At 38.5% G+C, this 24,714-nt stretch overlaps 1 protein-coding gene across 15 annotated transcripts in view; it reads right to left on the bottom strand.

Annotated features, from left to right (window-relative positions):
* Positions 1-75: 75 nt before the first annotated feature.
* Positions 76-24,714, bottom strand: part of ablim1a (actin binding LIM protein 1a) — a 62,307-nt gene continuing 37,668 nt past the window's right edge. For 4 of the 15 annotated variants that reach the window (XR_014091112.1, XR_014091109.1, XR_014091105.1 and 1 more), the window contains exons 3-24: positions 23,837-24,020; positions 22,476-22,585; positions 19,347-19,473; positions 19,151-19,244; positions 17,668-17,755; positions 16,806-16,870; positions 16,442-16,486; positions 14,483-14,560; positions 14,213-14,371; positions 14,049-14,093; positions 13,847-13,882; positions 13,632-13,761; positions 12,189-12,308; positions 11,127-11,231; positions 10,753-10,800; positions 9,370-9,510; positions 7,411-7,496; positions 7,177-7,300; positions 6,748-6,809; positions 4,264-4,324; positions 3,424-4,042; positions 1,327-1,400 (exon numbers count right to left, since the gene is read on the bottom strand). Coding sequence is in view for 4 of the 15 variants with exons in the window: in XM_008430301.3 (XP_008428523.2) it covers positions 985-1,098; positions 1,320-1,400; positions 3,424-3,498; positions 4,035-4,042; positions 4,264-4,324; positions 6,748-6,809; positions 7,177-7,300; positions 7,411-7,496; positions 9,370-9,510; positions 10,753-10,800; positions 11,127-11,231; positions 12,189-12,308; positions 13,632-13,761; positions 13,847-13,882; positions 14,049-14,093; positions 14,213-14,371; positions 14,483-14,560; positions 16,806-16,870; positions 17,668-17,755; positions 19,151-19,244; positions 19,347-19,473; positions 22,476-22,585; positions 23,837-24,020 (2,141 nt within the window). In the remaining 11 variants the exon portion in view is untranslated. Of the gene's footprint in view, positions 1,099-1,319; positions 1,401-3,417; positions 4,043-4,263; positions 4,325-6,747; positions 6,810-7,176; positions 7,301-7,410; positions 7,497-9,369; positions 9,511-10,752; positions 10,801-11,126; positions 11,232-12,188; positions 12,309-13,631; positions 13,762-13,846; positions 13,883-14,048; positions 14,094-14,212; positions 14,372-14,482; positions 14,561-16,441; positions 16,487-16,805; positions 16,871-17,667; positions 17,756-19,150; positions 19,245-19,346; positions 19,474-22,475; positions 22,586-23,836; positions 24,021-24,714 lie in introns of those variants that run through there. The other 11 variants (XM_008430301.3, XR_001777349.2, XM_081616210.1 and 8 more) reach the window with 11 other exon arrangements.

The raw sequence follows: 24,714 nt of genomic DNA, 5'->3' as shown, positions 1-24,714 counted from the left end.
AAAAGTCCACATAAAGTGGGAACAAAATATTAGAAAAGAGGCTGAGGGTAACTTTGGGATGGAAGAGGATCAGTGTTCATGGTTCATGGCAATTTAAAGCTTTATTGGCTTAGATTTTAATACAACAAATGGCAGTGTGTTTTTTCCATTTATAAAACAATACTTTCAAATACAGTTGTTTCTCGAAATAGGGGGTGTTGTCTATCTTAATGTAACTACATGTTGGAAACAGCCTTAAAATATAAGATTCATACTTCCAATATAAGTAAAGGTAAGGTGTATAACTTTGTTTATGAGAGCCTGAGAAAAGAGACATTTTTTTTGTCCATTCAGATGAACAATTTGTGTGCATGGAAGCCAGGGGGAAGGAGACTGGTGATATGCCGGCTATTGGAGGATTCATTTCCACGTAGATCCAGTCCGACAGTTGGTGGGTGTGCTCACCGTGTTCCCACAGGCTTTTCTCATCGTATTGTATCTTAAAAGACTCACTGAGCCGATTCTTGAAACCTTTGGGCTAAAACTGTTCCAGCCCAAGCAAAACAAAAAGTTGACACACTTTTGAGCTACAGGCATGGGCATTTTTGTGATTGTGCCATGATGGTCTACTGTAATTACAAAGTTCCACGGGAATCAACAGCAACAAATAGGGAAAAACAAGCGGTAAAGTAAAGGAAGGATTCACTTAAAGCAAAGCAGGAGGTAAAATAAGTGCAGTCAAAGCAAAAAAAAACTTGACCCTTCTCATCATTCTTTGTTGAACATGGAAGAGGTTTCCATTGATTATTGAAGTCCATCATCGCAACATCAGTCCATTTCTTGGCATCCCCAGGTATATCCAGGTGACATAAGCAAAAAAAAAAAAAAAAAGAAAAGGAATAACCCAGAACCTACATCTAGATTACAACTGTGTGCTATCTGATTGTATGTACAGAATAATGCATGCTATAAATTAGAAAAAAAAAACAAAAAAAACAACAACAACTAAAAGAGCTTGGCCTTCTTTTTCATGTCGTTGCGTTTCCACAGGGGAAGCCTGTCAAATTCCTGGATCTCCATTCCAAAGATCTCAAAGAACGTTTCGGGTGCTAAGTGGCGCTAGAAATGAGAACAAAGGTGGAGAAAAAACAAAGGAGGGGGGAAGGTGGGGGGTTCTCAGTTAGCATCAAAGCTGTAAAAAAAGGGGTTTGCTGCAAAAATGACAAGGAGCAACTGATGCTGCATGTTCTCAGCTACAGATGTAAGTTTGTGTAACAATGCTGTTGACACAAAATCAAAATGCAGTGTTAACTGAGGAGCGTCAGGAGGAAAACTGATACCTCCAGTCTGGTTCTGTCCACATCCCTTGGCAGTTTAGCTCTCCCTCTACTGGTTATCATGAGCATTTCATAGGGATACACCTTCAGAAGGAGACATGCATCATTAAACAGATAAAACCTTTAGCTAAGCCCCAGAAACGAACAGATCTCACCAAACAAAATCACTAAATTTGAAGTTTTTGGGTAATTCTGACTGTGAAAAAGGGTGGGAGAGCAGGTATGTGACAGGAGGCTGACTGGGTTTGTTTTGTTAAGGATATTCAGGAAATGCAGGTGCTTTGATGTGCACAATCTTTTAGTGCTCAAACGTGCAAACTATCAGATAAAGAGAGGAAAAAATGACTTCAAACTCATGTAACTGGTTATAGTTTGAGAAGCATTTAATATTTAATGGAAACTAAAAAAAAAAAAAAAAAAACAAGACCAACATCTTTAATGTATATCCACATGGGAATGATTGTCCTGGACATTCCAGGTGCTGGTATTTTTCCAACTAACTGAGGAATAAACCAGCTAATCCTAATCCCAGCTGAGATGCTCAATAATAAGCAACTGAAAGCTCTTTGAAGCCCCTGACCAACTCATATCCACACAGTAATGCCCTTACACACTACATACACAGTATATAGTGATATGAGTTGTTTGGATGACTGACTGGATATTTACACTGTATGTTGCATACAGTATCCAGTCACTTTGAGTCACAGCCATGTGCGGATGAGCATGAAGAAGCCAGCATGCTATAAGCGCTTGAGTGACTCGGCAGCTCCTTAAGCGGCATGCTGAATCAGGAACCCAGCTAAAGTGAGTCTTTTGTTGTTTTGCTAAAATAATGTATTGGTTTATTTTATTTTATTTTTTTGCAAAATAACTACATGAACTGTCCCCGCTCTATCTGATCATATTTTAGCCCATTTGTTGTCTCTTAAATACAGTTTCTTGCAAAAGTGGCCCTGGCATTTGGACTTTTTCACATTTTGAGTCATTGCAACCACAAGATTCATTGTGTTTTTAGTGGAATAGAGAAATTTTACACAACATAATACATGTTTGTTTTATTATTATTATTTATTTATTTTTTTTAACCTTAAAATATAAAAAGTTGTGAACATTTTTATACTATCCATCTGAACCTATACGTTGCGCAACTACTTACAGATAAGGAAATGTTTAGGTCAAAGTATACTGATGTGCTAGGATGGCCCAGTTAAAGTCAACCACAGCATCTCCATGGTGAAACATGGTGGTTGTAGCACGATGCTGTGGGACCCTTCTCTTTAGCAGTGTCAGAGAAGTTGATGAGGAGATGGATGGAGCGTGCATTAGTTTTAAACCATCCTGAGGCAAAAATTGGTAAGTCTCTAATAACTTGGCTCATCTAGATACTGAAAGTTGATCACATACATCTCTGCAAAATAGCTCAACCTCAATCAGGACTGATGGTTTTCAAGTTTGACCACAAATTCTAAACTGAGTACAGTCTTGACTTTGACTAGGCCACTAAAGTACATGCCTGATCGCCAGCTTTTGCTATTTCTGCACAAATATATATATTTATTAATAAAAATAATAAAAATTCCTTCTAAATTTGAGATGGTCTGACTTGTGTCTTTAACCCCTACATTCCTGGTTTATTCTAAGAATTTACTGTCTTCAGTTATTGCTTTGATAATCATATTTACAAAAGAAAAAGCAAGAAAATAAATATTTGGTACATTGTTTTACAATGTACATTGCTTTTATTTTGCTTTCAATGCAGACTATTTAAGCCAATTAAATTACACAAACCTGTGTTTTGACATTGCGTTGAATTACATTTTTAGGTCATCACAGTAAAGTGGGTGGGATAAAGATGCATGCATGTACTATTTTATTCTTAACAATTGTGCCCTACTTTGTGTTGCTCCATCAGATAAAATCCATAGAAGTTTGTGGTTGTAATGGGACAAAATGTGAAAAGGTTTAAAGGAATATGAATGTTTCTGGCAAGGCTCTACATTTCTAAATTCACTATAAACATTCAAATACAATCAAAGATGAGACATTGTACTCTTTTTTTAATGTATCTCATTTGTAATTGATACAAAAAGAAGAAGATACTTGCTTTTGGTTCCAACATATTAGGCATAGATACTCCCCTGTCCATCCTTGCAAGTGCTGCACGGCCATCCTTAATGTGCTAAAGGACAGAACATATACACATGTAATATAGCGGAAGGGGACTGCAAGGATTATGGCATGAATATACATCCACTCATGACAGTGGGTGCAGTTTTTACTGGATGGAGCGAGTAGCTTGAATACAGCTCTGTTTCTTAGTACTAAAGATGGGCAGTCGTTTACAGCTTTCCTAAATAAACAACGGTTGTTTTTTATTTCTATCGTTCATTTAAAGAAATAAGTATAACATGTAGCTTGAGTCATCACATTGATAAACAACACAGAATAAGGCATGAGGCAATGGTTACACATTGCATTTACAGTACAGTTGTTCAGCTACTTAGCATATGTGTGTTTGCTTCTTATATCTGTTGGAAACCACAGCACAATATGCCCTGTAGTTGAAACTAATTCAAACAGTGATGCAAGCAAGGAGCAGGGGTGGGCGGTGTGCATTCAGGGCAAGGTGACTCTTGCAACCCAATGGCCAAGCATAGAATATGATGCAAAGATGAGGAGGCATGCCATGTGAAGAAAAGCAGATGAGAGACATACCTGAAACTCTGCAGGACAAAATGGGACAAAGAATGAGACTCACAGTTAATGGTTTGCTGTCGAGTCCCCCTGCAAGGCTACTTTTATCTACAGCACTGCTGTCCTTGATGAAAATCAAATATTTCAAAGTGCATGTCTGTGTATATGTACGCTTTACAAGCCAATTCTAATGCTGAATATCTCTGGTGAAACTTGCTTTGTGTGGCTTTGTTCGATTTGAAGTGCTCACCTCTTCCTCCACCACACATGTCTCCATAGCTGTTGTACTGAGTGAAATCTGTAGACTGAGGCTGAAAAAAAAACAAAAACAAAAAAACAGAGAAATCAGCTTGTTAACTTAGGGAAACATTTATCTTACAGAGGTTTCACTCCATGTTTTGAAATCTGTTTTCATATATTTCTTGACATATAATATTCAACCCCCTATTGGTGTGCATTAAGGTTGTTTTTTTACTAGACAAAATTATGAACATACTCGCATAACTAAACATAAAGCATAATACAAACAATAACCTAACTAAATACAATTAAGTAGTGATGAAACGCAAACAAGGAAACCACAGACAGACACTCAGATATGTAAAACTAAAATGCAGTAAATAGTGAAATAAACCAAACAATTCAAATGTTGAACATGCTTATATATAAAATGTTCTTAATGTTTGTTTGAGTGATAAAAGCCAAACAACATATTGTAGTCAGTCCAGATAGAAATAATATTTATTTTATTATCTTCAGCCAACTTTGATGGTCCTTACAAAATCCACAGACAACCTCAAATAAATGTTCTAAACTATCACCCTGAGTGAAACAAGGAATACAGTCAACTCTATCCAAATCATATTCACTGATGGTTAAACTCAATGTACTTTAATTTAATGGACCCCTTCTTTTCAATATTTATATGCTCCCACTGGCAAAGATTATAACAGGACATAGGATTAGCTACCACAATTATGCGGATGATACACAGCTCTACATCACGATGTCACCAGGTGACTCTGAACCCATCCAATCATTGAATAGATGCTTAGAACAGATCAATGTGTGGATGTGCCAAAACTTTCTCCAGCTAAACAGAAACAAAACTGAAGTTATTATCTTTGGACCTAAAGAGGAACGAACTAGAATCAATGCACAGCTTCAGTTATTACAACTAAAAACCAGCGATCAGGCCCGAAACCTGGGAGTAGTGATGGACTCTGACCTGAACCTTCAGAGCCACATTAAGACAGTCACAAAGTCGGCCTTCTATCACCTGAAGAACATCTCTAGGATTAGAGGACTTATGTCTCAGCACGATCTAGAGAAACTCATCCATGCATTTATCTTTAGCCGCATTGATTACTGCAACAGCGTCTTCACAGGTCTGACAAATAAATCAAACAGCTGCAGCTGATCCAGAATGCTGCTGCTCGGGTTCTCACTAAAACCAGGAAGATAGAGCACATAACACCAGTTTTAAAGTCCCTACACTGGCTCCCTGTAGCTCAGAGAATAGACTTTAAAATACTGATGTTAGTTTATAAATCTCTGAACGGTTTAGCACCACAATACCTTAAAGATCTGTTATTACTGTACCAACCATCTAGACCCCTCAGATCTTCTGGTTCTGGTCTGCTCTGCATCCCCAGAACCAGAACCAGACGAGGAGAAGCAGCATTCAGTTTCTACGCACCACAGATTTGGAACAAACTTCCAGAAAACTGTAAAACAGCTGAAACACTGGGTGCCTTTAAATCTCAACTTAAAACCCACCTGTTTAGAGTTGCTTATGGCTAAATTAGGGTTAGAGTGCGGGTTTTGATGTCTTCCATGTTTTTATGTCTTTAATGTTTTTAATTTTTTTTTTTTTTTTTTTTTTTTCTTCTTTCTTTTATGTATGGGGAAGAAAGTGAAAAATGAGGGTGGAAAACGATGAAAATTAAAGTGGAATGGAAATGGAATGGAACCAGTTAAAGTCCGCGGGAGGGCAGACTCCTCTAACTATAAGTTAGTTAAATTCTGTGTGGGACGGCGGCGTCCTCTGGTAAGGGAGTTTGTTTTTTTTATTTTTATTTATTTTTTAATTTTCTCTCTTTCTCACTGTTTATTTCTGTTTTTATTTTAATTATGTAAAGCACTTTGAAATGCCTTGCTGCTGAAATGTGCTATACAAATAAAATTTGATTGATTGATTGATTGATTGATTGATCACCCTGAGTGAAACAAGGAATACAGTCAACTCTATCCAAATCATATTCACTGATGGTTAAACTCAATGTACTTTAATTTGCATATCTTTCATTTTATGAAGGAAATACAACTTGTCTAGTTTATGAGAATATCTTCAATAAGCACCACCTTTTGGATTGTTTCTTCAAACTGTTGTTGAAATCACGAGGATTTCTACAAGAGTTTGACGTGCTCAGCTGACTTTAGTTGATCTGATAAATCCTGTAACATGTGCAGAAGTTGCATCCAGAAGGGATTTTACAAAATATTAACTCAGAAAGGCTGAGTGAGGACAAATCCACTCAGAAAAAAATATGAAAACTATAAATTATTTTCCTTCCTCTTCACAATTATGCACTCCTTTCAGTTGTTCTATCACATGCTATTTTCAAATACATTATAGTTTGCTGTTGTTGAAAAAAATGTAGACAAGTTTGCAATGTATGAAAGCTGCATATTTTACTGTTTATGTAACATCAGCACGTCAAGTGTTTCTTACCCGATGCAGACCGTTCCGTCCATAACCAGGCAGAGAGTTGGTCTTGGTTGGAGACGTTGGATCTGAAAGACAAATTACACACAATGTACTTATAAAAAAAAGGTTACATTTCTTTTTATTTTAAAGTTTTGTTGTCTCTAGTGGCCTTTTTTTATTTTAGAGTGGTCAAAGAGGAAAGTGGGTAATCAGAGACAGGGAAGACATGCAGCAAAGGTCATCAGGCCAGAACTCGAAACTGTGACGGCTGCATCGAGGACTAAGACCTCCATACGCGAATTGTACTTTAACCCTGAGCCACCATAGCCCCCCAAGTTTAATTTCTAACTTAAGATGTTTTATGATGCAGGGAATTTACAGAACAGATGTTCTGTTAAGGTACATTGCTGACAAATCAAGAGTAAAGCAGCTGAGGAGGCTGTTTCTGGCTACCTGCGTCACAGTTGTTCATTTTGGGATCGTAGCGCTGAGCAGAGAGGCTGCGCGCGTGCCGCTCCCTAATCTGCTCTTTCTCCATCTCCTCCTTCAGAATGAGTTTTCCCAGACCAGACTGAATCTGCACAGTCAAAACCAAACATTAAACCAACGCCAAGTAGCTTCAGAGAATAAACTAAGACAGCTATTCAGTATTTATAGTAACAGGAATCTAAATATTATCCAACCAACCTTACTGAGATGTTCTTCCTGAAGTTGCTTTCTTTTCAAAACCTCTTCCTCCTCCTCTTCTCTAGATCGCCTCCTTCCTTCTGAACCTACAGGATTTTAGAGAAGTTACAAAAACCGTCATAAGACGTAATTACACCTAAGACAGAACTCAATCAAACCTGTGTCCTTTCAGGAGACCGTGCCTTACAGACATGTCCAGTGAAAAGTTTACATACACTCATTTAGGGCTGATTAATGTAGGCATTTTCTTATAAATGAACCATTTCTCCCAGGGTGGAAACATCAGACACCAAACAACCTCACTAATTTTTTAAAAACAAAGGAATTGGAAGAACAAATTTGAATCTAGACTCCATTTTATATAACGTCTAAATACGAAGGCTCAAATCTAAAAATGATCCCAGACTTTAAATTATGTCATTACGCTTAAAGAGGTGCAACTTCACCTCTTCTGGCTGAAAATGTCAATGTTCTTGACATAGGAGGTGGAGCTCATTTGAATTGATTGGTTTCTTGGTACAGACTTTACTTTTAAGCATAAACCGTAACATTTTAAAATAGTTAAAGTGGAAACCATTCCAGAGTTTTAATGTCAGCCTGCTTCAGATTTCCCAAAACCAGTTTTGATGTGTTGGCATCCTTGTCTTGTTGAAAGATTCAGGTTTCAAACGGTTAGCTTTTGATTGGAGCTGAAGTTGAAAATCCTGAAGTCCTGAAGGTTTGTTGCTTGTGTGTGTGTGGGTTGCTGTAAATTTGAATGAATAAAGCAGACTAACATGAATCTTCTGGATCTGTCTTCCCAAAGCCCAGACATCAACACTATTAAACATTTAGCTGGGTCAGTACCAACCATCTTCAATCAACCAACTCTGTCACAAACATTGGTTAAAAAAAAAAAAAAAGTCCAGCCAGAAACATTCCAGATGAACATTAATGACTACAAAGAGAATCAGAATCAACTTTTCTGGCCATGACTCAAGAAATTTTACTTCGGTTTCAAGCACTCACAGCATACAGACATTTAGTGTAAATATATACTATTTAGAAAAAATACATCAAATAATAAAATGAGCATTTATGTACGTAAATGTACAGTCATTTTTATATAAAGAAAAGAAGAAAACAAAAGACAGGTTCTAGTAGTGTAAATATGCTAACTCTCTTTCACCAACCCAAATATAAAAGTCTAAATAGTTTGTGTCCAGGATGTGTTGGGTCTGCAGAAAAGTCAGTAACACTTAATTGAAGAATTATGGAAGTGTATGTGTATAATTGAGCTTTAATGCATTATTTCAATACTTTACTCATAAGAGAAAATCAACAAAAAAAAAAACTATTTCTGCTTTCATGCAGCCGTTTCACCCTGGGAAAGGAATGGCTAAAATAAATACATAAACGCCTGTAATTATTAAGCCACCTACAAAGTGAGGATGTGAACTTCTCACCAGATTTCTTTGTTCAGGGCATAGAAAAACAAAACAAACATGGCTGACTCAATGACTAACAGGTGGACGATTTAACACAAGTCTGAGACAGAGCTGACGAGACAGACAAACAGAGAGAGACTCGTTGGACTGTTTGGATACACAGACGTCACGGCTAAATTACACAATTTAGAGGATGTCAAATACACAGAATGTAAGACAGACAGACAAAAGTTTGAAGTCAGTCTCAGTTATCTCTGTCCAGGTTATTTGTGAAGCTTTTATGATTAGCTGAAGCAATAAAGCAGAACCTCCTGAAGCAGAAAATAATGACGGCCGCAACAGAAACCAGCCACGCCTTCACTCAGCGCAAGCAAAACTTAAATGGCAACTGATGGGTGGGTAAAGGAGTACACTGGGGGTTAATGGAGGGAAGGCAGGTAAGCTGGGGGTAGGAAACAAGCAGAGCTCAGTCTGGGTGAGCTTTTATTTTACCACCGGGGGGCAGCTGCGCACACACAACAATCTACCGTACCTAAAACAGCGAGAGAGTGGGGCCAACAGTCGCCCTCACTCCGGGAGCTGTCATCCAGGGAGGGAGCATGGGCAGCAGGGAAGGTGGCGGATCTGATGATGTCCTCACCGGACTTGCTTTGCTGAGCTACGGCAGCTGTATCTAGGTTGGTAACCATGGGAACTGAACTATCAGTGTCTGGGTCACAGTCTCAGCCACAAGGAAATATCTTAGTGCCACAATCATTCAGTACCGAGTTCTGTGTTCACAGGGGAAAAATGACTTTCCCTAGCAAGTCACTGCGTGTCATGCAGAGCAATAAAACAAGCCGGAGCAGCTAATCCAATTCACTGAGATGAAAACTTAATGTCTATTCAAGAGAGCAAACTCTGAAACCCAATAACATCCAAAATAGAGCCGCGACATCTCTGTTCAGAGGTAAAAGCTTAGTGACTAAGGTGTTAGAGACACATCTATTTTTTACTATCAATAAAAATATATTTCCTCCACTTTAAACTTGAAAACTAATAGATTTAAACAGAGTTGAGCTTGCTGCAGGCAGGGGAATACAACAAGAAGAATGCTGCTTCAACCTAAAGCATCAAACAGGTAAAAGTAAACTAAAATAACAGCTCAAATCTCATCTTCAGTTCATGTGGGAAAATATTCTGACAGCTGATGTGCTTAACCACACTTAACATGACATTGGTCAATTCTGGGTCAAACATTTCAAGCTTCTTTTGATTTTTTTTGTCAATTAAAAGAAGGAAAATATGTGAACTGGATCCATTTTGGGGGGAATTTAACCTCATTTAAATACAATTTATATTGGCAAAGAAAACAGGACATATAAGAATAAGCTAGCAAGCTCAGATTGTGAATCCTACCCAATGAGATCCAATAAATTAATATATTAAAGCCCATATAATATTATAACTTAGCTTGCACAATGCCGCTTTATGAAGAATTAACATTATCGCCTACTAATGCAACCCAGCAAGAGTTTTGCACGTCGTCTTATCCGAGCCACAATTACACCGTTTTCAGAACTTGTTGAGATGGACACAGTGCAGTGTAGAAACAAACTACAGACAGAAAAGGATTAGAGACAGACTTCAAACATCACACTGACACTGAAGGTGACTATGATTAGATGAACACACTGAGTCAACTGGGTTCAGCTGAGATTTTTTTCTTCAACATCCCAAATTTATTTTTTTGTTTGTTTGTTTTATATTTAATACCTGAAATTGTTTGCATTTTTATTTACTCCTTAGCGCTTAGATAGAACATATCCAGGAATGGGAATCACAACTATTAAAAACATTTCTGTTTTAATAATCACTCATTAAGGAAAATGTTCAATTTTCTACAAAACAAATCCTGAGTTAGGCAGAAAGTTACCTTGAAGTTTGTAGATGGGCGGTTTTCTGTAGATGTTGATCCCCTGATCTGAAAGCAAATAAATACAGAAAAAAGCTTCACTTAGAAAACTGCTTTTTGTATTTACTCAAATTATTTTTTGCCTGGTATTAAAATTGTTCGATAATCTGATACATTTAAGTGTGACAAAAAAGGAAAAAAACAAGACATCTGCATTGTACATCATGTTTATAAGCCAACTTGTTTTTATACATATTTTGTGTCTGTAGGTCTAAAAGCGGATCCTTTATGGTGTAGAGAGAGACAGAAAGAAACAAACCAATTGAGACAACAACATAACAGAAATAAAGAGAGTCAACAGGACGAGCAGTGACAGGGTGCGCTCCAGCTCCTACCTGGGACGTGGAAATGTTTAGGGGTCTGAGAGAGAGGCGGGGTGACCGGCCGGCTGTCGGGCCTGAGCGGCAGGGGGGAACTCCGGCCACTCGGTGGGTCGGGGCCTCCAGTGAGAAGAACCGAGAACAGAACATGAGCACGTTCACTAAAGTCTGAATTGCGCAACACACAGGGGCCAAAAGGACCAGGCGAGGGGATGCTGGATGAACGAGACGCATTCTGGAAAACCCAATTGATGGAGTTGAACAGATGCAGCTCAGACTAACAGATAAAATGCTCTGGAGATGGTAAGTAATGTAGGTTAATCACAGGAGCTTTTATTCCGGGAACTAATTCCTCACAGCAAGCAGCGGCTAACCTTCACAGTAGAGGGGAGAAATATTTGTGCCCTGTGGAATTTTCCACATTTTCTCATATTCAAGCCACAAACCGACTCGTGTTCTCTAATAAACCTCCGAGGCTTTTATAAGCCACTCTGTCTTCTGAGAGCAACTGGTTGCATTGCTTTTTCCCAGGGAGCAAAAAGGAAGCTGAATGCAATTGCATGCCACACTTTTCAGATTTTATATTGCAAAACGTTTGAAAAAACATGCATGTCATGTACCTCTGTGTTCTAATTAAACACATTGAACTTTGTGGTTGTAATGGGACAAAATCAGAAAATGTCCAGTATGAATGAATATTTTTGGAGGGCAATATGCCTAACCCCTTTATTGTGTTTTAGTTTTAGGTTAAATGGACCCATTGTGCAATCCAATAGCGGTGATGAGACGTTAGATATTGACTTTGTTTTGCAGATACCTGAAAAGTGCATGCAAAGTGACTAAAGACAAACAGTGAGTCTGTCAGCTATTTCAGTCAAATTGGTGCAAGTTTGTGAAAATGTAAGGGTTTGGCTGCAAGACTCTTCTTAAGACAAACTACAGGTGTGGTTCTGATGGGATATGGAGATGGATCCGGGTGACAGATGACACACTGATGAGGGGCGGCCATCTGACTGAATGGAAATGACGTGTTGCTTCAAAGCTGGGCGTCAGACACATGTGGCTTAGGCCCCTTACCTTGGCTATGGGGGAGGAAGTGGTGTCTGAAAGGGGAGGTGGGACGAGAGTCACTATTTCTGGAGCCCACACTGTTACTGCACAGGGAGGAACAGAGCTTCTGCATGCCTGTCAGAGCTTCTACAAGGAGGGAGGAAAGGTGTACGGCAGAAACCCCAGCGCCAGGCAGCAGAAGTGGACAATGTGAGGAGGAAGAGGTGGAGGAAGTAAAAGGGTGAGACGGCGGGGGGGCAAAGGAAAGGGGAGAAATACATGAGTCAAATGTGAAAAAGTAATAAAAGACACCCAAAGTGAAAGGTAAGAAGTAGGAAAAAAAAAAAAACAAGTGTAAAACTTAAAAGGTACTAGGCCATTTTGCCCCCTTACTAGTTTGTACCATCACTTCATGCTGTTGCCATTCCACTCTAACCAACCTTCCCATTCACGATCTGCCAATTATTTTACCATTGTACTGCAAAAACACAAAGTCTTACCAAGGATTTCTGGTCTAGTTTCTAGTGCAAATAACTTGGTGCACTTGAAATAAAATAAAACTAACTTACAAGAAACTTTCCAGCAAGTTATAGGAGCTTATTTTAAGTCAGTAGTTCCTTAATATTGAATTGAAAGAAAAGTACCAGATTATTAACTTAGTGCATTAGTGATTTTGCTAACTTAGAAAATATTTAGCACTTTTTTTTACCAGATTAATTCTAAAGCGCTAATTTACTTGGGTGTTTTGTAAAGTTTTAGTTGAATAAAGTTCAACATCTGTGATGAAGTTTTGGTTGTCGATTGCTGAATTTCTCAAGTAGTTACATGTTTATATTCATGCTCTTATTTTGAACTGGGTGAAAACTGTTTAGGCAGTAGTTCAGTTTTCTCTCCTCGTGTTTTCTTTCAATTTGTTTCCCAAAATCTTTATTTCAAATTTAGAAATTTAGAAATAGGACCAAAATAAAACACGGACAGTAGAGAGCAACATATAAATATGAATATAATACCCAAGGCATTACAATATATGTAAATTATAATGTCAAAATTAAATTGTTACTCAATCAACGGCAGATATAATGTAAACTGAAGTTAGCGATTTAGCATTAGCTTCCACTAAATATTGTGATTTAGCATTAACAGAACTAATGTCTACGATTAGTTCTTTAAGGTTAGCGAAACTAACTTTTAAGTTTGCTGTGCCCACATTTGTACGTTTATTTATATTAATTACTGGAAATTACCTTAAGTCATTGCTCCTGAATCTCCAAAGAGAGGTAACGACTATCTGATGGAGGTAACATATTGACCCTTAAGAGATATTCCACCAAACCAATTTTTCATCACAATGAGGAAAGTGAATAATTTTCTAGAAGATAAACGTCATACTAAGCCTGAAATCATTTGTTTTGAAAGAAAAAAAAAAAAACATGACCAAACCTCCACGTGCTAATCTCTTCGAGTACGTACCAGGTCGGTGAAAATGCTGCGGTGACCGTGATAGGGTGGGAGTGTAGCCATGGCGATTATATACCGGGGAACCTATGGAGCCTTGACTGGTGGATCTTTGGAGAATGCGGTCCCTCCTGTCGTAAAAACTCTGTCACACATGCACAGATTGGGAAATGTTTTATTGAGATCATTCACACTGCAATTCACAGAGCGAACGGAAACGACTGGCTCACCTCGGCCGATGGGGTTGGCGACATGTTTCTTGACGACTTGAAAAATAAACAGTTCTGATTCAGAACAGCTGTTTTTTTGTTTGTTTTTTTTTGTTTGTTTTTTTTTAATAACAAATATTAAATATAATTTACATTTCCTTTTTCGTTTAGTGAGTAATGGTTTCCTAACTTTCACAACAACGTTCATCAGGAGACGTCTTACCTTATCATCGGGCATCGGGGAACGTTCCCGTCTAGCAGAGTGGAGCTGAGAAAAACAAAACAATTGTCTCAAGGGAAAAAAAAATTTTTTTTACTCATCTTTACCAGGGTGCTGGTCATTTTGGTGCGCATTCAGCAGAAGAAGCATGCAGTTATTGTATTTACCTCTCCCACACATTCTCGTCTCTCGTCTTTCTCGTCCAGGGAGGTTGTGTACATGGGTTCATACGTGATAAGATCGGGGCGCTCGATGTCATAAATGGCTTTGACTTTTGGAATGGCAGCTAGGTCTCTGTAATCAAGGATCTCATTGTCTACTTTTGCCTATGGAGACAAATATGCAAACACACACAAGAATGAAGGGAGATTATTGAGATTTGAAACGCTATAGAAATATATTTAGACATGTTCAGCATGTCAGCGGGAGTTTCTCACATAGATGGTGTGACCCGGTGAGCCAGGTATGCTTGAACCAGGTCTGGAACAAATGCTCTCAGACGACGACCTCGTAGGCTATGAAATACAAAAACATGAGTAGATTTTTTTTTTTTTTAACTATTTGTAAGTAAGTCACTCTTTTAGCACAATCCACACCCAGCTGCAATATGCAAATTGCAACTACATTTTAATTCATTTGAGTATCACTGAAAAGTTAACTTACTTCACCAAATGAATGAAAGTCAAACTCAAACACTATAGAGGTCCATCACATACAGGGTGACATATTTTAAGCCTTTATTTCTGATTATTTCAGTGATTATGGTTTACAGCTAATGAAAAACTAAAATTTCGTTTCTCAGAAAATGCAAACATTACTTAAGAACAATGAAACCAGCAGCACAGAAATGCTACGATACAGAAATCACGAAGAAGACAAACTTTACAGTTCTACAACAGACATTCACTGACACCCTCACATGAAAAACAAGCCACAAAAAGTCTTTGCAAAAGAAGTTCACTGTTCACAGAGAGCTGTGTCCAAGCATACTAACAGGAAAGCTTAGTGGAAGGAAAAAATGTGGTAGAAAAAAGTGCAAAAGCAACAGAGATGTTTGCAGCTTAATGTTTATGTGGTACCTGAGGCTCCTTTTGCATGAATTACTGAATCAATGTGGCGTGGCATGGATGAAATCAGCTATGCTGAGGCGTTAAGAAAGCCCAGGTGGCCTTGATAGCCTTCAGTTCACCTCCATTGTTGGTTTTGGTGTCCACTAATCAAAGTCCAGTTATTTTTCTCCTTAGCCCAGGTGAGACACTTCTGACATTGTCTCTGATTCAGAAGTGGTTTAAGATAAGGAATGAGGCAGTAGTAGTAAATGTATTTTATATGTGTGGTGGACCTTGTAAATCTCCCCTAAACTCTAGAATCACTTTATTTTGCAATCCCCTCTGTGCTTCAGTTGTTCCTGTTATTTGTTTAGCTTTCTTTAGTAGACCTTTTCCTTCCACTAAGCTTTTTGCAGTTTGTTAACAGCCATCTTCTTTAACACAGACCTTTTGTGGCGTGCCCTCTGAGGATGTAATTCCTTGACAACTCATAAGCTACCAGACTTTCTCATGACTTTGTCGGCCATAGCTTTACTATAACAATACATTTCTATACTGATGGTTTTGTTGATCTTATGTGGTATTCATTATTTTCTAAGGAACTGAATTTTAGGTGTCTTAATGGTGTTCTAATTTTTTGGGATGCACTTGTAAATTATTATCCAATCCCCCTGAACAGTTCACATGAGCTTAGTTGTTGTATGAACAATGAGGGGGAACCACCTTATATCTTGTAGCAAGGTTGCCCAAATCCAGTCCTGGGGAGCTGTAATTCTGCAACTTTCAAATGCATCTCTGCTCCAACCCATCTGAATCTAAAGAATGGTTTGTTTCAGCGTTTTGATTCAGTTGTGTTGCAGCAGGGATGTATTTAATAGTTTCAAGATAGTAGTTGGTCTTCTGCACTCTGGTAACCTAAGCTACTTAATACTAACATGTCATTTCATGATGAGTTAATTCATTTGCAAATTTTGCAAAGTGAATTAGTGCTTTAGCTCTGTGGTTTGATCATCTAAAGAGCCTCATGCTTGGAGATGAGGAAGCTGAATGGCGGCGGCAGCAGCAGGTCTGAATCCAATGAGTTTTGGGTAAATGGAGGTTTTGTAAAAAAAAAAAAAAAAAATTACTCAAAACTCAAAAATTTTCTCCTCCACCAAATGTGTGCCTCTTTGTCTCATCATGCAGTGTAGAAGTGAAGAAGGTTAGTTCTGCACTGAATGGCTGAGCCAGAGAGAGGGCACTGCAGGCTGTCTCCAGCAGGTGGCAGCATGTAGTGATCTGGGTCCTTAATGTATGTGGTGGAAATACAGGATGATGCCATCTGATAGCCAATACTGAATACAGTACCTGCCTTTCTGTTTGTTGGAGGAATAAGAGGGACGGAGGCAACAGCTGTGGAGGAAGGGAGAGGGGGGGGTTCACAGTGCCTCTTCTGCCCAACACCAGTTCACACACACACACACATCATCATCATCATCACATGTAAATATGAACAAACAAACACGCGCACACAGCCTCGACAGCGCGCAAGCAGGCAAATTATTTTAACCACAGATGGTTAAAATTTAACAAGTCCATCCAGGGAACAATAAGAGAGCATGTTGAGCTTGTTATACATTCTTAATCTCTATCTTTTCCTGAAAAATAATGTCAAGAGGGCTAAACAGAAAGGTAACAGGAAGTGGCATAGAAATAATTCCCAAATTCCTACCCGCTCTCTGTGTCTCTCCTCTGTTCTGGTGGTGTTCTTGCAGCCGGGATGCCACACTGTCGAGCCTGGGAAGCAAGACGAAAGGTGATTATGTAAGTCTAAACAAATGCTTTTGGTCCCATAATTCAAAGAATTAATATCAATCATCATTAAAAGCCAAATCTGTGCCAAGAAAAGAACCAGTCTTCATGAACTCTACAAATTCTGACAAGAATGTTGATCAAATTATTCCTCCTACAATAATTATGCGGGAAAATTGTTGATAGCTGCACATGTGTTTTATTTGACTAAAGATAAATGTATGCATAAGTTTCTCAAGATCTTGCTGGAATTTTAGTCCTTTGACCTTAGAAATGTTCTTCTGGTGATAGAAGGCCGACTTTGTAATTGCCTTTATTTGTCTCTGAAGTTTCAGGTGTTGGTTAGGTTTAAGGTAAGGGTCAGGTTTAGCCTATAGAAATTAATTTAAAATAAATTTAAATCAATGGAAAGTCTTTGTGGAGATAGAAAATATACCCGTATGGACTTGCAAATAACATAATTAATGTTTGACAAGTTTAGCTGCAAAGCAGAAAATGACATTAAGTAAAAAAAAAAAAAATTAAAACAATTATTAATTCTTAAATTACCAGTTTGTTGATATATGCTACTTAAGTTAATATAAGACAAATTAGGCATGTGGCGAATGAATCACATTATTTGTAGCTTAATCCTGATTGGAGAAACTGGAAAGGTAACAACTATCACATGAAACAACCTCTTATGTTTAGGCATGTTTATTATTTCCTATTTCAAACCCAGTATTAGTGGCTCACCTAAAATGTACCCAAGAGATCACAAAAGTGAATTTAGGTCCACTCACCTTGCAGATACATCTCTTCTCCCTCTGTGAACATCTGATTGCACCTGCTGCATCTCGCACAGCTGGGGTGGTAGTGCTTATCTCCTGCCTGAAAAACACAGAGCAAAAACTCAACAACAAAAAATAAAATAAAAAAAGACTTGACATCACATGGAAATGAAGATCAATGAAGCCCGCAGCAAGCCAAGCTGAGATTTCCAGGCTACAAAACCAGGTGCTCCACCTGCTTCCTGTTACACTTCTTCCTCCTTCCAAGATCCAGGTTACTCTTAATGTATCGCACTGCCTTTAAAGAGGATGCTTAATATCACTCTGCATGCTGCACTCAAGCACAATGACCCACAAAACCGCCGACTTTGTTCAAAATGTGACCACCACGACATCCACCCACTCGACAGTCAACCTGCCTTTCAAAAACCCGCTTTGAGCGAACCTACAAAACGCAACGCAATAAAAAGATATGATAGCTGGAGAGTCTAAATTTCCTTCCACTCAGATGTGGCACTTTGCATGCAAAGTGCTCCATTATAAAAGCTACTGCGAGTCTGACCACAGATGATAAATAGCCAAATGAAATACAGCCTGCAGGATAACAACTATGTGTAACATTTCAGCCTGCAAGAGGCCACTTAGTGATATGCATAGTATTTGCATTTTACTGCATAAAAAAGTTCAGTTGTCTGTGATATTAATGTCCAGTTTATGGCCTGACTCAAATTTCCTTTCCAGCATAAAAAAATTAATGCTATGAATAAAGAACTGCTTTTTCTTATATGATTGTGGTGGCTTCATAAAGTATAAAGTACTCCTGTTTGTTTCCGATGGGTTACTATTGCTGCGCAGACAGATCATCAGTGCCTAAAACTGTTAACAATTTACACAAACACGGCTCACACCATATGAAGCTTAAGCCCAGAGTTTCATAAGAGCTGCACGACATACAGAATTAATAAATAATCACATCCTAAATGTCAGAGGACATTCGTTGGGTGGGTTTATATAATAATTATGCAATTTGTGGCAACGAAAACTTGTAGAGTGCATGCCACTGGAGTTAGAAAATCTGCAAAGAATTAATATTTTACATGCATAAAGTCATGTAAAAAAGTCTGCTTGGATGGATGCTGAAGAGATTACACATCAGGGATTACAAACTACATTTCACAATTCTGCTCTGTGCAACATTTTATACTGGAAGCAGAGCAGCTTAATATATGCAAATTCTCCATTTATTTCAGTGCAAAACATTTAAATATGCATATTCCAAACAATATTGTGTACGTTCAAGAATATTCCTGTAGCAGTTTTACGTAAAAACATTGTGCCTTTGTATTCTTACCTTAGGCAGGCTCACATAAGAGTAAGATGAGGTTAATAATTTGTTCCCAGAAGCATAATAGATGGCTGCACAGAGAGTGCAAAGGGACACATCTTCCTTTTGTATGGAGCCTATCAGGCGTATGCAGGGTGTGCAGTTTCTTACCTCTAACACCTTCCCTGTGATGAACTGATGACACGCCTCACACTGAACTCCAAAATGGATCTGGTAGTCCTTCTCGCAGTAGGGGGCGCCATCCCTATAAAGAGGAGCGGGACAAATCCAATCCAGGATCCAGACATACTGTCACAATGCACGGCTGGATCTGAGCAGGAGGCGTGTTGAGAGAGCAGCTGCTTACTTGCTGATGTACTCCCCGGTCAGCACTTTGGCACAGGCCTTACACTTAAAGCAGCCCAGATGCCACTGTCTGTCCAGCGCCAGAAGAGCCTGACCGTTCTTGATGTCGCGGCCACATCCTGAGCAATCTAGGAAGGCAGAAGGAGTAGAAAGTGCGGTTAGGTACAATACGAAATGTTCACTCCTGTCAATAAGGCCAATAAAAAAAGTGAAACCCATTTATTATGTAGGCTATTTTTCAAATTTTATACATTTATGTATGTCGAGTGTTTTATCAACTCCAAAGTCAATGTGGCCATCTGCTTCAAAACGTTCCCTTTTACTGACAATGTGCATGGAAATGTTGATATCATTCTCCAGTGGGACTTGGCACCTGCACATGATGCCAAACGTACCAAAATGTGCTTTAATGAAGATGGTACCACTGTGTGTTTTAGGCTAGGAAATTGGCTTAATTTCTGTGTTGCTGAATTTTGGTTTGTATTATCAAAATTAGCACTTAAAATATATAATTCTGTGTGAGATACGTCTGTATATCCTGTAAGTTTTACAAATTATTTCAATTACTGAAATAAATAAAAAATTTTGACTACATTCTAACTTAGTGAGCAATATGTTGGTTAAATTATAAAATAAATTGACATTGCCAGAAACAAAAGTTTGGATTCAAGTAAAAACACGCCTCCACGAGCTGAAAAACTGATCAAGCGTGTCAATTCTGACCCGAGACATTAGATGGTGATAGAGTGCAATCAGCAGCGGTCTGACAGCTGCCCCTTCTTATCAACACGCAGGACTGAAAGCTTCATCCATATCCAAGTAGGATCTTGAGGCAGTGCAAGTGCAAAATGTTGGTCGCCATCTCCTCTTTAATAAATAGAACAACTCAGAGCCAACTGTAAGCACAGAGGAGGATAACTTTGCAAGGCATAACAAGGCTATGATGATGACGCGAGTAGAATCAGCATGCCTTATTTATAGGTGACCTTGTCTAAAAGCTCTTCAAACGCAAGCAGAGAGACCAGCAGGGGTGGGAGAGGCGAGCAGGAGGGAGAGGATGAGGAGCTGGAAGAGGAGGGGTATTTCAGGGCAACGCGTTCCCCGCTCCAGAGGGAAGGAAATGCATGGATATGAATTATTTAGCAATGCCTGTCTTTGTGTTATACACAAAGCAGAGCTGTGCAGAGAGAGAGCTGGAGGATCCCCTTCAAAAGGTGGACCTCTGTCATTCCTCTCATTCCTTTGGCTTTACTGGAGACCTTCTGGGATATTATGTGGATTGGAAAAGATTCCTTTACATCTGTTTGACATTTAGCTTTAGTTGGTCTTTTATTGCCTGAATAAACAGCTTATTGCTGCAGATTGTTGCTAATATTACACCATTCTAAACTTTCAAGAAAGTTGTATACAGAGACTTTACAAAGTATTCACCCCATTGTATGTTTCACCCTTTTTATTTCTTTAACAAATAGACAGAAATATGTGGGGGGGGGTTATTGTAGTAAGCATGAATAAAAAGGGAACATTATGACTTCATCAGATGGGTTTTAATTTTTATTCCTATGATAATGAACACAGCGAACAACCAATAGCAATTATTCTAAAACAATCTAGACATCTAAGTAGAGATTACGAGTAATTTAATCACATTTGTGTGGACAAAATCCTCAACTTCCTAAAACGTCTTTTTAATTTGTGAATGAATGCGGGTTAATCACTCTTAATTGCATGAAGTCCTGCGGTTAATTGTGATTGAAAATTGTAATCATTTCACGCTCCCTTGTATTTGTATTGCCTCTCAAAAATATTGATGCCCTTTAAACTGTTCCACATTTTGTAAATCCCTCTCTGTTAGATAATTACTATATGTCATCTTACAGCTGGCAACAACGTATTGAACCCTTTGGAAGCTTTGACCAAAAAAAAAAACACAGCCTGATTGTGGAGAGGATGTTAGTCTGTCTAAGAAGGGTGAAATGACTGGCATCCATCAGAGAAAACATCCAAAGAGATTGCAATACAGACCAAAATTGGGTTGAGAACTATTCAATGCATTATCAAAAATGGAAGGAAAGGGTGCTGTGGTGGCGTAGGGGCAAAGCACAATCCATGTATTGAGGCCTTAGTCCTCATGTGGGTGGTCACAGGTTCGATTCCCGGCCTGGTGACATTTGCCGCATGTCTTCCCCATCTCTCATAACCCTCTTTCCTGTCCTTCAAATAAAGGCCACTAGAGCCAACAAAACCTTAAAAAAAATTTTAAATGGAAGGAAAGTGGGGAGCCATCGTCTTTGAGGAAGAAATTTGGTCAGAAAGAAATCCTGATTCATCGTGATTAATAGAAATCCTCTTTGCAGTTTACCATGGACACCATAAACATGTGGAAGTAGGTGCTCTAGTCAGATGAGTCCATAATTTAACTGTTTGACCTTTGCATAAAACATTATGTCTGGCAGAATACTAAAACTACGCCTCACTACTGCGACAAATGGTGGTGGCTCCATCATGCTTTGTGATGCTTTTTTTCTGCAGGAAGCCAGATTTCCAGAAAGCCAGGAAAAGAATAGACACTAGACTAGAGTGAAGGTTCACCATCCAGAAAAATAACACCTCTACATCTGCAGTTAACTATACGATTAATACTTCAGATGAAGGCGTCTAAAATATCCAAATGCCTTACCATTTGTTGTGTTTTATGTTTCTTTGTTTAGTTTTTTACCAAAGTCTTTAAAAATGGTTGCCAAAATTGGGAAAACTCATGTCCTTTTTCTTTAACTTCACAAAGACCCACCAACACCTATCAAAATTTGTGGGAATATTTTTGAAAAACAGTGCCTGAAAGGATTTATCTGTAGAATATTTTCAAATTCTCCGACACATTCTCTGGAAACGAGTAAAATCACATGTGTTTAAACAAAATTTCAGTTAACATTTACATGATTTTGACATGTAAATAATTCGTAAATTGCCTGAAAAGCAGTTAAAAAGACTGTTAAACAGCTACATTAGAAGTCATGGAGCAACACACTAGTTACTCCACACTTTCCAGCCTCGAGTGAAACCAAATATGAGCTTTTGCCAAGCTAATTTCCTTCCTGTATTTTTATAAAACAAAGCAATAGCTACTTACTGCTAGAACCCAGGATGTCCTTCGGTCCAGGAGACATGGGCTCAATGCAGTACTGACACAGGCAGTCCTTCCCGTTGAAGGTCACCCTGTCTCCGGCCGGGAACGGTCGTCTATCAGACATGAAGTCAAAGAAACAACATGATGTTGTTGCCCCGAGGCAAGTGTTACAGCTTATTAGTTATGGGTTGCAGGGCTGAAGATGACAGGACTCTCTGATGAAGATGTGTGTCAACACTGAGCGCCTGAGTAGGACATTCGGTCAGACAACATACAGAAACGACACATGGCATGCTGCTGCACGCTGTCGACTGGATTTCCCACCAGTCTCATCTTAGTTCATCACAACAAATCGCTCTGTGTATCATGGGCGTGGTCACCAGCCATCCTTGAAATCTGATTGGCCACCCTGCCTGGACACACCCACCACACCTGCCAATCAGTTTGTACTGTACATAGATTAAAAGTTTGCATTGACTAAAAGGTGCGCCTTATTTTATTTTATCCATTTACGTAGAAATTTATTGAACTTACTTGACTTTATTTTTAGTCTGTAGATTGCAAAACCTGCTTGTGGTTATTTATATTATTTATATGACATTATTCCTCTGTTTAATTTTTTCTATAGATTAATATAATAATACTTATTGTGTTGATAATCTTTCTATGTAATATTATTTATTTGAAGTAAAGTACATTTAAAATATAAACAAATAAATACTGTGCATAGATTTTGTCTACACTTTCAGTAGATGACAGAAATGCTTTTTTGTTGATTTTTTTTAAACATACATATTACATTACATATTAATTAACATTTACAAGAAAATCCAGGAGATAATAGTCAAGTGGCTTATTTCCGTCCCTAATCCCTTTAGCAGGTTGATGTACATGACGTTTAATAAGAAAAATAAAAAGCAGCCTCCGTACTGCAAAAAAAGAAAAACTCTTCATAAAGGGGAAAAGGAGGTAGTTAAACAGGTGATTTGCAATTTGTAATCAATAATGGTTCAGTAATTTTGACTTTAAGTTGATTAAGTTGAATAGAGCAAGCACAACGGCATTAAAAAAGAGTTGTATACTCTTCTGTAGGCTAATCATGTGACAAGAAAATAAGCCTGCTAAACAGATTCATGTGGTTTTGTTTGGGTAAATAAATGATTATGTTATTCACATTTTCTTCCACTGTTCATTGTAAGACTGCAGTGCATTTAGAGGAAATTACAATTTTAGCGTGCCACCCTGGTCTGGCCCCTGCTGTGCATGATGTGATTCTCACTGAATTGGAATCTATATGAAATGTTTCTGAAATCCACGTTACGTTTGCAGAGATATTCAAGTCATGGCTTCAGCAGACGCCTTACTTGCAGATGGTGCAGACGAAGCAGGAAGGATGGTAGGTCTTGCCCAGGGCGGTGACGACTTCTCCCTCGACAAAGTCCCCGCACCCGTTGCAGCGGGTGCCGTGCATGCGCTGGTAGTCGAGCATGCACAGATATTCCCCATTCTTCATGAAGAAGCCCCCCTGGGCGAGGTCACAGCCGCACACTATACATGACACATACATTTGTTCTCATTTAGTCCTTTGCCAATATCTCTCATTAAAGCCACCCAACCCCGCCACGCACCGGTGGCTTTGTTGAGAGGCTCACCCAGTGTGTGAAATAGCTGCTGACTAAAAGGTCACAGGGAAATACATTTAACTGCTTTCTGTATTGCAGTGGGAAGCAAAACATAAAAGTGTTCAATCATCTTTGATTATAATCGCACAACTAAAACAAAATGAAGTAATAATTTAGCTCAGGAAAGCCACGTTGATTTGTTTTGCTGATAAACAGTTTTGAATAATGTGCCAAATCTTCAGGCTCCAACAAGTTTCCGTCAATTCAAATATAACCTTGTAGTCTGCACAAACATAAAAGACTGAAATAATTAGAGATGCTACGTGAAGGATTACGAAAAGTGAGAAATGTGATGTGATGTTGAATTCAGCTCCAAGTTTGTAAAAACAAGTAACTTATCTGCCCTGTTCTAATCATTTAATGAAGGAAAATGTTGAATTCAAGTAATTAAATAAAATTTCAAAATAGTTTATTGTAAGCATTTTAAAATTTACAAGTGTAGCCCAGTTATACCCCTCTAAAGTAGGTACGGGCCCCTGAGTTCGTTAAACCCAGTAACTTATGAATAATAACTTAATACACTCTCGTGTTTAAAACCTATGTTGAGTTTCACTCACCTT

This window comes from Poecilia reticulata, chromosome 15 (assembly GCF_904066995.2).
Source record: "Poecilia reticulata chromosome 15, P_reticulata-male-v2, whole genome shotgun sequence".
In the NCBI taxonomy this organism is placed as follows: Eukaryota; Metazoa; Chordata; class Actinopteri; order Cyprinodontiformes; family Poeciliidae; genus Poecilia; species Poecilia reticulata.
Note: the sequence above shows the minus strand (reverse complement) of the source record. Positions and strands in the feature narration are given on the sequence as shown.